The sequence below is a fragment of the Pithys albifrons genome, chromosome 10 (assembly GCF_047495875.1).
Source record: "Pithys albifrons albifrons isolate INPA30051 chromosome 10, PitAlb_v1, whole genome shotgun sequence".
Lineage (NCBI taxonomy): Eukaryota > Metazoa > Chordata > Aves > Passeriformes > Thamnophilidae > Pithys > Pithys albifrons.
In genome coordinates this window covers 32,060,925-32,073,814 of record NC_092467.1, presented here as the reverse complement: position 1 = coordinate 32,073,814, position 12,890 = coordinate 32,060,925, and the positions used below count along the sequence as shown (strand labels likewise).

The 12,890-nt window shown below is 54.0% G+C and overlaps 1 protein-coding gene across 2 annotated transcripts in view; it reads right to left on the bottom strand.

Moving 5' to 3' along the window:
- Positions 1-12,890, bottom strand: part of CACHD1 (cache domain containing 1) — a 108,908-nt gene that overhangs the window by 12,821 nt on the left and 83,197 nt on the right. For both annotated transcript variants that reach the window (XM_071565504.1, XM_071565505.1), the window contains 6 exons: positions 9,746-9,868; positions 7,355-7,454; positions 7,139-7,255; positions 4,858-5,018; positions 2,781-2,867; positions 1,261-1,377 (listed from right to left, as the gene is read on the bottom strand). In XM_071565504.1, the coding sequence (XP_071421605.1) occupies positions 1,261-1,377; positions 2,781-2,867; positions 4,858-5,018; positions 7,139-7,255; positions 7,355-7,454; positions 9,746-9,868 (705 nt within the window). The remainder of the gene's footprint in view (positions 1-1,260; positions 1,378-2,780; positions 2,868-4,857; positions 5,019-7,138; positions 7,256-7,354; positions 7,455-9,745; positions 9,869-12,890) is intronic.

The window sequence follows — 12,890 nt, the reverse complement described above, 5'->3', positions numbered from 1 at the left end:
AGCACCAAAGAAGGCACAGTCACCTTCCAGTTCAACACTCCAAAGCACTCCCTGGGCATGAAAACCCAAAGAAGGCACAGTCACCTTCCAGTCCAACACTCCAAAGCACTCCCTGGGCATGAAGCACCAAAGAAGGCACAGTCACCTTCCAAAGCAATCCCTGGGCATGAAGCACCAAAGAAGGCACAGTCACCTTCCAGGTCAACACCTCTTGTTCGCAAAGCTCAGTCTGTTCAAGAATCACCAGACAGAGGGAAGCCAAAAGCATCTCTAAATCTCCACAGAGAGAACATTTAGCCAGGAAAATCTTCCATGGAAATGTTCAAGGACCACAGGGGAAGTTACACAGGGAAGCTGCATCCCAACATGCATCTTCCAAGTCCGTCTGCTTTGGATTTTTCCCTCCATCACTCAGCCTGAGCAAAGGGAGAACTCCTTGTAACTCCTCCAGGAAGACATTTCTCAGTGTGGGGGAGTCTGGCTATGGCCCCACACTTTCTCTGCAGCCTTTGGAAGGTGGAAGAAAGGATTTGGGAAGTCTGGTGAGGGCAGGACATGTTCTGGCCATCTCAGGTCCCTGCTCATAATTAGCAAAAACAAGCCCTTGAGCTTCTCCATGCAGTGCCAGGAGCAGAACCTCATCCTGGCATCACACTTTTCTTTCCCTGCTGCTGTGATTTAAGCTCAGAAGGAAAATAAAGCCCACCCAAGTGCTTCCTCAACACCCCCCACCCCGGTGGAAGGGGAGGAGAATCAAAGTAAAACTTGTATGTGGAGATAAGAGCAGTTTACTAATTGAAAATAAAGTCAAATGCAGTAATTATGGTGAATAATAATAATGATAACAAAAAGGAAACAAGTGGGGCACAGCACTGACCCCAGACTCTCTTTTCCCAACTCAGCTCAGCCCCTTCCAGGGAACTCCTCCTGGTTTGTAGCCCAGCCATGACATTCCATGGTGGGGAACATCCCTGTGCTCAGCTCAGGTCACCTGTCCCAGCCACGTCCCCTCCCACTGGCAGGGCATGGACAAGGACAAAGGAAAAAAAAGGATAAACCTGACTTAGCAAAGCCCAGCCCATCAGTGTGTTATCAGCACTGTTCTCATCCCAAATCCTCACAGCTAGTGAGAAAAAATTAACTCTACCCAGCCCAAACCAGGCCACCTTCTCTGTTTTCTTTGCAACACGTAAGGAGGAGCTGTTGCCACTGGGTTATTTGCACAGCAGGGTGTCTGAAGGATGGGCAGATCCACCTTACCCACTCTCTGTCCTCTGGTTGCACTGGGTGTTGATGCACTGGGGGAGGGCATCCTGCAGGCTGGGGTCGATGGCTGTGAACGTCATGGGCTCCTGATGGACCTCACAGCTCGGGTTCCTGCAGTGGGGCAAGAGCCAGACTTTGCATCACACAAGAGCACCATCAGTTCAAAACATCTCCTTCAGCTATTGCTTCTCATGAGCTTCGTTACACCCAGAATGGTGCCTCTTCCAGGCTGTGTCACCTGCAGGTCAGCAGGACAAGGCAGGACGAGGCAGGATGAGGCACGACAGGGCAGGACGAGGCAGGACAAGGCAGGACGAGGCAAGAGGAGGCAGGACAGGGCAGGACAGGGCAGGACAGGGCAGGACAAGGCAAGACGAGGCAGGATGAGGCACGACAGGGCAGGACAAGGCAGGACAAGGCAGAACAAGGCAGAACAAGGCAGGACAAGGCAGAACAAGGCAGAACAAGGCAGGACAAGGCAGGACAAGGCAGGACAAGGCAGGACAAGGCAGGACAGGGCAGGACAGGGCAGGACAAGGCAGGACAGGGCAGGACAGGGCAGGACAAGGCAGGACAAGGCAGGACAGGGCAGGACAAGGCAGGACAAGGCAGGACAGGGCAGGACAAGACAAGACGAGGCAGGACGAGGCAGGACGAGGCAGGACAGGGCAGGACAGGGCAGGACAGGGCAGGACAGGGCAGGACAGGGCAGGACGAGGCAAGATGAGGCAAGACGAGGCAAGACGAGGCAGGACAGGGCAGGACGAGGCAGGACAGGGCAGGACAGGGCAGGACAGGGCAGGACAGGGCAGGACAGGGCAGGACGAGGCAAGATGAGGCAAGACGAGGCAAGACGAGGCAGGACAGGGCAGGACGAGGCAGGACAGGGCAGGACAGGGCAGGACAGGGCAGGACGAGGCAGGACAGGGCAGGACGAGGCAGGACAGGGCAGGACGAGGCAGGACAGGGCAGGACAGGGCAGGACAGGGCAGGACAGGGCAGGACAGGGCAGGACGAGGCAGGACAAGGCAGGACAAGGCAGGACAGGGCAGGACAGGGCAGGACAGGGCAGGACAGGGCAGGACGAGGCAAGACGAGGCAGGACAAGGCAGGACAAGGCAGGACAAGGCAGGACAGGGCAGGACGAGGCAGGACGAGGCAGGACGAGGCAGGACGAGGCAGGACGAGGCAGGACGGGGCAGGACAGGGCAGGACGAGGCAGGACAGGGCAGGACGAGGCAGGACGAGGCAGGACGAGGCAGGACAGGGCAGGACGAGGCAGGACGAGGCAGGACGAGGCAGGACGAGGCAGGACAAGGCAGGACAAGGCAGGACGAGGCAGGACGAGGCAGGACGAGGCAGGACAGGGCAGGACGAGGCAGGACGAGGCAGGACGAGGCAGGACGAGGCAGGACAAGGCAGGACAAGGCAGGACGAGGCAGGACGAGGCAGGACGAGGCAGGACGAGGCAAGACAAGGCAGGACAAGGCAGGAGGTGCTCATGAGGGTCTCACCTGCTCTCAGCGTTGGTCAGGTTGCCAGTGCACTCATTGACCTCCAGTGGGCACTCACAGGGACACTCACACTCGTTCTGTTCCATCCTTCAGGGGCAGGAAACACAGAACACCCATCAGATGCTGCACCATCAGCTCAACTGTTCAGCTCCAACAGCAGTTCCCACAGAGAAGGCTGTTCCAAACCCTCCCCCAGGAACAGAGATTGCTCTGTCCTGCACTGGGACTGAGGACAATGGCATGAGAGGCTCTGATGTGTCACCCATCCCCTGGAATCCCAAAAGGAGGCCATCCCTGGCCAAGCCTGAGATCTGGCTGGAAAGATCCCTCTCTTGACAGCCCAACAAACTTGTTGGGCTTGTGATGGGCTTCTGCCATGCTGATGGCACAGGGAAAATCTCCTGGATCCCCTCAGTGAAAAAGGATGTCAGTCCACATAAAATCATGGGCATTGATATGCCAGAAGAAAGGACCTGGCCCCTGGAACACTGAATGTCTCCAGGTCTTTTAACAGTATCTACCCAAACATCTCAACTTCCTCAGGAGAGGCAGGCACTGAGCTCTGCCCTGTGGGAATAGGGACAGCACCCAGGGAATGGCTGGAGCTGTGGCAGGGCAGGGACAGCACCCAGGGAATGGCTGGAGCTGTGCCAGGGCAGGGACAGCACCCAGGGAATGGCTGGAGCTGTGCCAGGGCAGGGACAGCACTCAGGGAATGGCTGGAACTGTGCCAGGGCAGGGACAGGGCACAGGGAATGGCTGGAGCTGTGCCAGGGCAGGGACAGGGCACAGGGAATGGCTGGAGCTGGGCCAGGGCAGCAACAGCACCCAGGGAATGGCTGGAGCTGTGGCAGGGCAGGGACAGCACCCAGGGAATGGCTGGAGCTGTGCCAGGGCAGGGACAGGGCACAGGGAATGGCTGGAGCTGTGCCAGGGCAGGGACAGCACCCAGGGAATGGCTGGAGCTGTGCCAGGGCAGGGACAGGGCACAGGGAATGGCTGGAGCTGGGCCAGGGCAGCAACAGCACCCAGGGAATGGCTGGAGCTGTGCCAGGGCAGGGACAGCACCCAGGGAATGGCTGGAGCTGTGCCAGGGCAGGGACAGCACCCAGGGAATGGCTGGAGCTGTGCCAGGGCAGGGACAGGGCACAGGGAATGGCTGGAGCTGTGCCAGGGCAGGGACAGGGCACAGGGAATGGCTGGAGCTGTGCCAGGGCAGGGACAGGGCACAGGGAATGGCTGGAGCTGTGCCAGGGCAGGGACAGGGCACAGGGAATGGCTGGAGCTGTGCCAGGACAGGGACAGGGCACAGGGAATGGCTGGAGCTGTGCCAGGACAGGGTCAGGTTGGATCTCAGGGAAAGGTCCTTCCCCCAGAGGGTGGTGGGCACTGACCAGGCTCCCCAGGGCAGTGGGCACAGCCCCAAGGCTGCCAGAGCTCCAGGAGGGTTTGGATGCTGCTCTGGGGCACAGGGAGTGACTCCTGGGGATGGGCCTAGGCAGGGCTGAGGGTTGGACTGGGTGGTCCTGGTGGGTCCCTCCAGTTCTGCACATCCTGAGCTGAGACTGGATGTGGCACTGAGTGAGAATCCACCACATCTTGATCCAACCCTACTGTGAGAATCTACCACATCTTGATCCAACCCTACTGTGAGAATCCACCACATCTTGATCCAACCCCACTGTGATCACCAGCCCAGGGCACTCAGTGCCCTGGGCTGGTGATCACAGTAGGGTTGGATCAAGGGTTGGACTTGATGATCTCAGAGGTCTCTTCCAACCCAACTGTTTCTCTGATTCTGGGATTCTGTGACCTCAAGAACAAAGCCCCCTGGTTTCAATATTCTGACAAGCTGGCAGAAGATGGTACCCACCCCAAGCCCTCATGCCTCTTACACAGGGCATGAGCAAACCAACCATTTCATCTTCACTTCAGTTTTGAACTGATTTAGCTCATCAAAATAACCGTGTTTTTATACATTTTGCCTCAAAGCAGAAGAAAGGAGGAAAGTCCTGGGCCAGGCTCTGCTGGGCCAGGATCTGCTGGACCAGGCTCTGCTGGGCCAGGCCCTGCCCACCTGTGGCAGTTGAGGCACAGCCTGTCCACCATGCTGCAGGCACAGAAAGCCAGCGAGTCACACGTCTCGTTGACGATGCCCACGAAGGCGTTGGTGCCCGGGATCCTCGTCAGCCGGTACTTGGAGCAGTGGCTGCCATGCACAAGGTTGGTCAGGTCACCCTGGGGACAAACAAGAGAGTGGCACTGCTGGAAAACATTGGCACAGGGAGCTGGAGACTTGGTAAAGATTCCAAGATGTGGCAAGAGAAGGTGAGTTCTCCCTTCCTCCCATCGCTCTGACCTGACCTCGCACCACCAGTGACCTCCACAGAGGTTCTGCTTGGACAGGGAGGCACCACCATCACCACCACGTGCTGAAAACCTCCTGGCACATGTGCCTTAAAAAGTGCCCCCCAGCACCATCCTGGCCTGGGGCAGACTCATCCCTGACTCCTCTTTCCACAGTCTGGAGCTTTTGCTCCGTCCTCCACAATTTCCTTCACAGAAACACACCCCCTACTTTGCATTTCAAGTGTGGGGAAAATGTTTAAGCCTACCTGAAAATGTTTAGGCCTACCTGAAAGTGTTTAAGCCTACCTGAAAGTGTTTAGGCTTACCTGAAAATATTTAAGCCTACAAGAAAATATTTAAGCCTATGTGAATATTTTTAATCCTACCTGAAAATATTTAAGCCTACCTGAAAATATTTAAGCCTATTTGAATATGTTTAAGCCTAGAAGAAAATGTTTAAGCCTAGAAGAAAATGTTTAAGCCTACCTGAAAATGTTTAAGCCTAGAAGAAAATGTTTAAGCCTACCTGAAAGTGTTTAGGCTTACCTGACAATATTTAAGCCTACCAGAAAATATTTAAGCCTATCTGAAAATATTTAAGCCTACAAGAAAATATTTAAGCCTACCTGAACCCAACTCAACCCAGCACAACCCAACCCAAGCACACCCAACCCAAGCACACCCCAACCCACCCCAAGCACACCCAACCCAACTCAACCCAACCCAACCCAAGCACATCCAACCCAACCCAATCCAACCCAAGCACACTCTCAACCCGCCCCAAGCACACCCAACCCAACTCAACCCAATCCAACCCAACCCAATCCACCCCAACCCATCCCAAGCACACCCAACCCAACTCAACCCAGCCCAACCCAAGCACACTCAACCCACCCCAACCCACCCCAAGCACACCCAACCCAACTCAACCCAACCCACCCCAAGCACACCCAACCCAACTCAACCCAGCCCAACCCAAGCACATCCAACCCAACCCAATCCACCCCACCCCAAGCACACCCAACCCAACCCAATCCACCCCACCCCAACCCAACCCAAGCACATCCACCCCAACCCACCCCAAGCACACTCAACCCAACCCAACCCACCCCAAGCACACCCAACCCAACCCAACCCACCCCAAGCACACTCAACCCAACCCAACCCACCCCAAGCACACCCAACCCAACTCAACCCAATCTAACCCAACCCAATCCACCCCAACCCATCCCAAGCACACCCAACCCAACCCACCCCAAGCACACCCAACCCAACTCAACCCAGCCCAACCCAAGCACACTCAACCCATCCCAACCCACCCCAAGCACACCCAACCCAACTCAACCCAACCCACCCCAAGCACACCCAACCCAACTCAACCCAGCCCAACCCAAGCACATCCAACCCAACCCAATCCACCCCACCCCAAGCACACCCAACCCAACCCAATCCACCCCACCCCAACCCACCCCAAGCACACTCAACCCAACCCAACCCACCCCAAGCACACTCAACCCAACTCAACCCAATCCAACCCAACCCAACCCACCCCAAGCACACCCAACCCAACTCAACCCAATCCAACCCAACCCAACCCAATCCACCCCAACCCATCCCAAGCACACCCAACCCAACGCACCCAAAGCACACCCAACCCAACCCACCCCAAGCACACCCACCCCACCCCACCCCACCCCACCCTAACCCAATCCACCCCAACCCAACCCAACCCACCCCAAGCACACCCAACCCAACTCAACCCAATCCAACCCAACCCAACCCAATCCACCCCAACCCATCCCAAGCACACCCAACCCAACGCACCCAAAGCACACCCAACCCAACCCACTCCACCCCAACCCACCCCACCCCACCCCACCCCACCCTAACCCAATCCAACCCAACCCAACCCAAGCACACCCACCCCACCCCAATCCAACCCAACCTAACCCAATCCAATCCAACCCAAGCACACCCAACAGCCAAATGGAACAGGAAACCCCCCTCACCACCAGGCTGGTGTTGAACTTGTAGAAGCGCTGAACTGTCCTGTCGCTGAAGCTGTTGCAGAGGTTCTTCTTCACAAAGTTGGGGTGGTTCAGGATGTCATTTGCCACCAGAGGCTCCTGAAGGGGAAAGGCAGGAGTTCAAGCCTTTGGAATCGCACACAAAGAGCGACAGAAACTGGAAATGGTGGGAATAAAGGCAGGGAAAAGGAGGCAGACCTTGTGAGTGATGTGCTGCTGCTCCACGGGCGCGTGTCCCTTGGGGTCGATGAGGGTGGGATGTGCCACCAGGTACCCTCTGTCCTCCATGATGAAGCACCTGTCCCCAACAAACACACCCATCAGACCTTCAGAGAAACCTCAGCCTGAATTTCCAGCTGGAGGAGAGTCTTGGAAAGGCTTCCATTGACAAGAAGAATGGGGACATCAACCAGATTCACTGCAAAGTGTCTCTCAAAAATGTATTTCCCTGAAGCTTTTCCATCTCTTGCTGTTCCAGTGATCCTGGACCATCACACTTGGAAATGGGGCTGACTAAAACCAGAGAGAAAAAGCCACCAGTGCATTGTCTGATTGGGGAAGATCCAGAAGGAAACAAAGCCTGATGGGCTTGGAAAGCTTCAGGAGTTTATTCATCTACTGTGAGATTAATTAAACAGCTTTCACACTCTCCTCTAATGACCTCCCAGTTCAGAATTCAGTTCAAGGGGGAGATAAATCACTCCAAGCCTCCCCAGTTTTCCTCTCCATTCTCACTCTTCCCATGAGAGTCCTGTGTGATGTCAGGGAAGGGATGCTGGGAGCGTGTCCTTCTCCAGAAACCACCGTGCTGGGAACTTGGATCCAGCCTGGATCCCCCTCTCCCACTTCCACAGCCACAGCACCAGGACAGCACCAACATCAGGACACTTGGTGGCCACAGCAGGGCCAAGGGGAGGGTTGTGTCCTATTGGATGCTCCCAAAACTCCTGTGGTGACAGCACCCACATCAGGACACTTGGTGGCCACAGGAGGGCCAAGGGGAGGGTTGTGTCCCACTGGATGCTCCCAAAACTCCTGTGGTGACAGCACCCACATCAGGACACTTGGTGGCCACAGCAGGGCCAAGGGGAGGGTTGTGTCCCACTGGATGCTCCCAAAACTCCTATGGTGACAGCACCCACATCAGGACACTTGGTGGCCACAGCAGGGCCAAGGGGAGGGTTGTGTCCCACTGGATGCTCCCAAAACTCCTGTGGTGACAGCACCCACATCAGGACACTTGGTGGCCACAGCAGGGCCAAGGGGAGGGTTGTGTCCCACTGGATGCTCCCAAAACTCCTATGGTGACAGCACCCACATCAGGACACTTGGTGGCCACAGCAGGGCCAAGGGGAGGGTTGTGTCCCACTGGATGCTCCCAAAACTCCTGTGGTGGCAGCACAGTGGGAATGTGGCTGGATCCTGCCCCTGAGACTTCCCAGGCTGAGATTCCCAAGGTGTGGGGCAGATCCTACAGCCAGAGGGATTGCAGGGAGCACTGAAAGCCATCTGGACCCTTGAGGTGTAAAAGGAGTTGGGAGAACTTGGAGTTGGGTTTTTCTGGGGGGTTTTGCAATGGAAATGCACAAAGGGATGGTGTGTTTTCCATTTTTTTCCTGGAAGATGCTGGAGGGAACAGGAGGATGACCAGGCTCATGATGATCCCAGAGAAAAAGCTGAGCAGAGATACCTTAAAACCCCCAAAGACCTGCATTGACAGAGGCTGGAAGCATCAGAGCCACCTTAGGATGGTCTAAGACTGAACAACATGCTCAGAATTCCTCACTTAGGGAATGTGGAAACAGAGTGAAGCCTCTGACCTCAGAACTAGCAGTTGTTTTTCACTGGGAGGGAAAAATGCCAAGCCAGAAATCCTGAGGTTTTTTTGCCTTACACACCATAAAATGGATATAAAATCCAGGCAAAGCAGAAAAGAACTGGGAGGGTGAGAGCAAATCACTTCCCTTCCCACATGGAAGGTTTAAAAGCAAACAAAGAACCAACAATGCCCAAAGCAAGTTATTGAGTCACTCCAGAGCCAAAGCAGAGCCCTCCCCAACCCAAGTGATTTTTCAATAAAGGAGAGGAGCAGTTCAGACACACAGAGATCTGAGTGAAAGCAGATCCTCCCCATAAAATCAGACTTTTGCTGTGCATTTCTGAGAAAAATGTAGCAACAGTGTATTTTAATAATCCTGGTTAAAACAACCAGAGATGCTGGATCACAATTACACACTCACAGTCACTAAATAGGCAAAATTAAAACAAACAGAAAGAACTGGGATGTGTGTTCATTTAAGAATGATTTTTTTCCCCCCCAGAATTTCAATGAAGTCTAAATATAACCAAAAAAAACCCCCAAAAATCAGTTCTCTGCTTTTGTAATCCTGCAGACTGTTGACTCAGCTGATGGCAGTTTGATTTGGAGGAACAAAAACATCCACATAATCTTCCTGAGAAGGACAAGCCCAGGTTTTACTCCAAATCAGAGAACACCCACTGAGAGGAACAGAATCCTTGGATAAATCAAGCTGGCAAGAAGCTCTGGTTAGAGATAAAAAATAAATCCTTTAGATATTTCAGCTTTACCTGATTTTGTTGCCCCCATCCTGGTTACAAACAGGCAGCAGGTCCATGAGAACTTTGTAGAAGTACCTCAGGGTGAAGTCAATGCCCATCACTGCCACCGAGTGTCCTGAGGACATCTGGGCACTGCAGAGAGGGAGGCAAAGGGGGGGGTTAATTACTCTTTGAATTAATTAGCTCACTGCCTGAAAGGGGCACTGGCTTCCCTGGCACAGCCACAGCTCAGCTCCCCCTGCTCCTGCTGGAATGGGCAGCTGTGCATGGAGGCAACAGTGAGAATCTGGGAATTGGCTGCACATCCTCAGGATTCTCCAGAGAAACTCCCCCTTCTCCCAGCAGCAGGTGAGGGAGGCAGGAGAGAGGCCAGGGCTGGATCACCCCCTCACTGCCTCCCTCCCCATGGGCTGCTCTCCCTCCTCCTACAAACCCCCCTCCCACCTACAGATACTTAATGTTTAGCAATATAAATTAGGATTAAAAATCCTGCATTCCCAGCTCCCAGACCAGGTACAGCTCCTGCATTCCCAGCTCAGGGCACAACTCCTGCATTCCCAGCTCCTGCATTCCCAGACCAGGGCACAGCTCCTGCATTCCCAGACCAGGGCACAACTCCTGCATTCCCAGTTCCCAGCTCAGGGCACAGCTCCTGCATTCCCAGACCAGGGCACAGCTCCTGCATTCCCAGCTCAGGGCACAGCTCCTGCATTCCCAGACCAGGGCACAACTCCTGCATTCCCAGTTCCTGCATTCCCAGCTCAGGGCACAGCTCCTGCATTCCCAGCTCAGGGCACAGCTCCTGCATTCCCAGACCAGGGCACAGCTCCTGTATTCCCAGCTCCTGCATTCCCAGCTCAGGGCACAGCTCCTGCATTCCCAGCTCTTGCATTCCCAGCTCTTGCATTCCCAGCTCTTGCATTCCCAGCTCAGGGCACAGCTCCTGCATTCCCAGCTCCTGCATTCCCAGCTCCTGCATTCCCAGATCAGGGCACAGCTCCTGCATTCCCAGTTCCCAGCTCAGGGCACAGCTCCTGCATTCCCAGATCAGGGCACAACTCCTGCATTCCCAGCTCAGGGCACAGCTCCTGCATTCCCAGCTCCTGCATTCCCAGCTCCTGCATTCCCAGGTCAGGGAACAGCTCCTGCATTCCCAGCTCCTGCATTCACAGCTCAGGGCACAACTCCTGCATTCCCAGCTCCTGCATTCCCAGCTCCCAGACCAGGTACAGCTCCTGCATTCCCAGCTCCCAGACCAGGTACAGCTCCTGCATTCCCAGCTCCTGCATTCCCAGCTCCCAGACCAGGTACAGCTCCTGCATTCCCAGCTCTTGCATTCCCAGCTCCTGCATTCCCAGCTCCCAGACCAGGTACAGCTCCTGCATTCCCAGTTCCTGCATTCCCAGCTCCCAAATCCCCACCACCACCTGCAACCCCCTCCCTGCTGCCCCACAGGAGGCCCTGAACGTGGAGCTGCCATGGACATGGTGCTCCATCCCTACAGTTCCCAAGTGCAGGAGGCAGAAAAGAAAGGGAAATAATAACTATTAGGGCTGGTTGTGAGAAGGATCCGGTCAGGGGGGATGTGCAGCAGCCTCAGGGATGAGGGAATTCCCTCTTCCACTCCCAACACCCCAGTTTTCCCCTGAAGGACAGGGAGGGCACAGCCACCCCAAGTCCCCTCTCAGCCCCGAGGGACACAGGGTGACCATCTCACCCTCAAAGCACAGGCCACAATATTGACTTGGCTACTCCTCAAAATGTCTTTTCCCACTTCATTTTATCTCTGAATGGAGGAGCAGAAACGTTCAGCAGATGCTGAAAGGCACAGCTGGGCTGCACAGAGCAGAGTTCTAGCAGTTCCACACAAACCTCTGCTCACTGCACTGGGGTGGGTTTGCTGTCCAAGAGGTGCACTGGAAATTAACTCCAATCCAAACCAGCCCTAAACTCCAAACCAGCCCTAAACGAGCTCTAAACCGGCCCTAAACCAGCTCTAAACTGGCCCTAAACTGGTCCTAAACCGGCTCTAAGCCGGCCCTAAACCGGTCCTAAACCGGCTCTAAACCAGCTCTAAACCGGCCCTATACCAGCTCTAAACCAGCCCTAAACCGGCCCTAAACTGGCTTTAAACTGGCCCTAAACCAGTCCTAAACCAGCTCTAAGCCAGCCCTAAACCGGCCCTAAACCAGCTCTAAACCAGCCCTATACCAGGACTAAAACCAGCAAGTTTTTACCAGTTTTCCTCCTTTTTTCCAAAAATTTTGTGGATTTTTTCTCTAATTTTCCAAATTTTTCCTCATTTTTCTGATTTTTTCCGCATATTTTCCTGAAATTTTTCCTTTTTTCCCCTCAATTTTTCTCAGTTTTTCCCCAAATTTCCCCCATTTTTTCCAATTTTTTCCTTATTTCCTCAATTTTTTCCTCAATTCACCAAACGTCTAAAAATTTGCTTTTTTTGCCTCATTCTTCCCCCCAATTTTCCCTCTTTTTTCTCCCCAATTTTCCCTCTTTTTTCTCCCCACTTTTCTCCAAATTTTTAAAAATCTTACGAATTTCTCCCATTTTACATTCACTTCTCCAAATTTTTAAAAATTTCCCCGCATTTTCCCCAATTTTTTCATCTTTTTCACCCAAAGTTTTCCCAATTTCCCCCAATTTTTTTCCTACTTTTTCCCAACTTTTTCTCCCAATTTTCCCCAATTCCCAAACTCCTCAAATTTCCCCAATTTTTTTTTATTTTTCTCCATTTTTTTCCACTTTTTCCTCACCCAGCTCTGCTCTCCCTGCACTGGGGTGGGTTTTCTGTCCAAGAGGTGCACTGGAAATCAACTCCAATCCAAACCAGCCCTAAACGAGCTCTAAACCAGCCCTAAACCGGCCCTAAGCCAGCACTAAACCAGCCCTAAACTGGCCCTAAACCGGCCCTAAACCGGCCCTAAACCGGCCCTAAACCGGCCCTAAACCGGCCCTAAACCAGCTCTAAGCCAGCTCTAAACCGGCCCTAAACCGGCCCTAAACCGGCTCTAAACCAGCACCAAGATCTGAAGTTCCTTTTCTGCCCCAACACACAGAGAAATGTCACTATAAATATCTTTTTAAGCATTAAACCCTTCTGGTTTGCTGCATGAAACAACTTCTTGCATAAATCCCT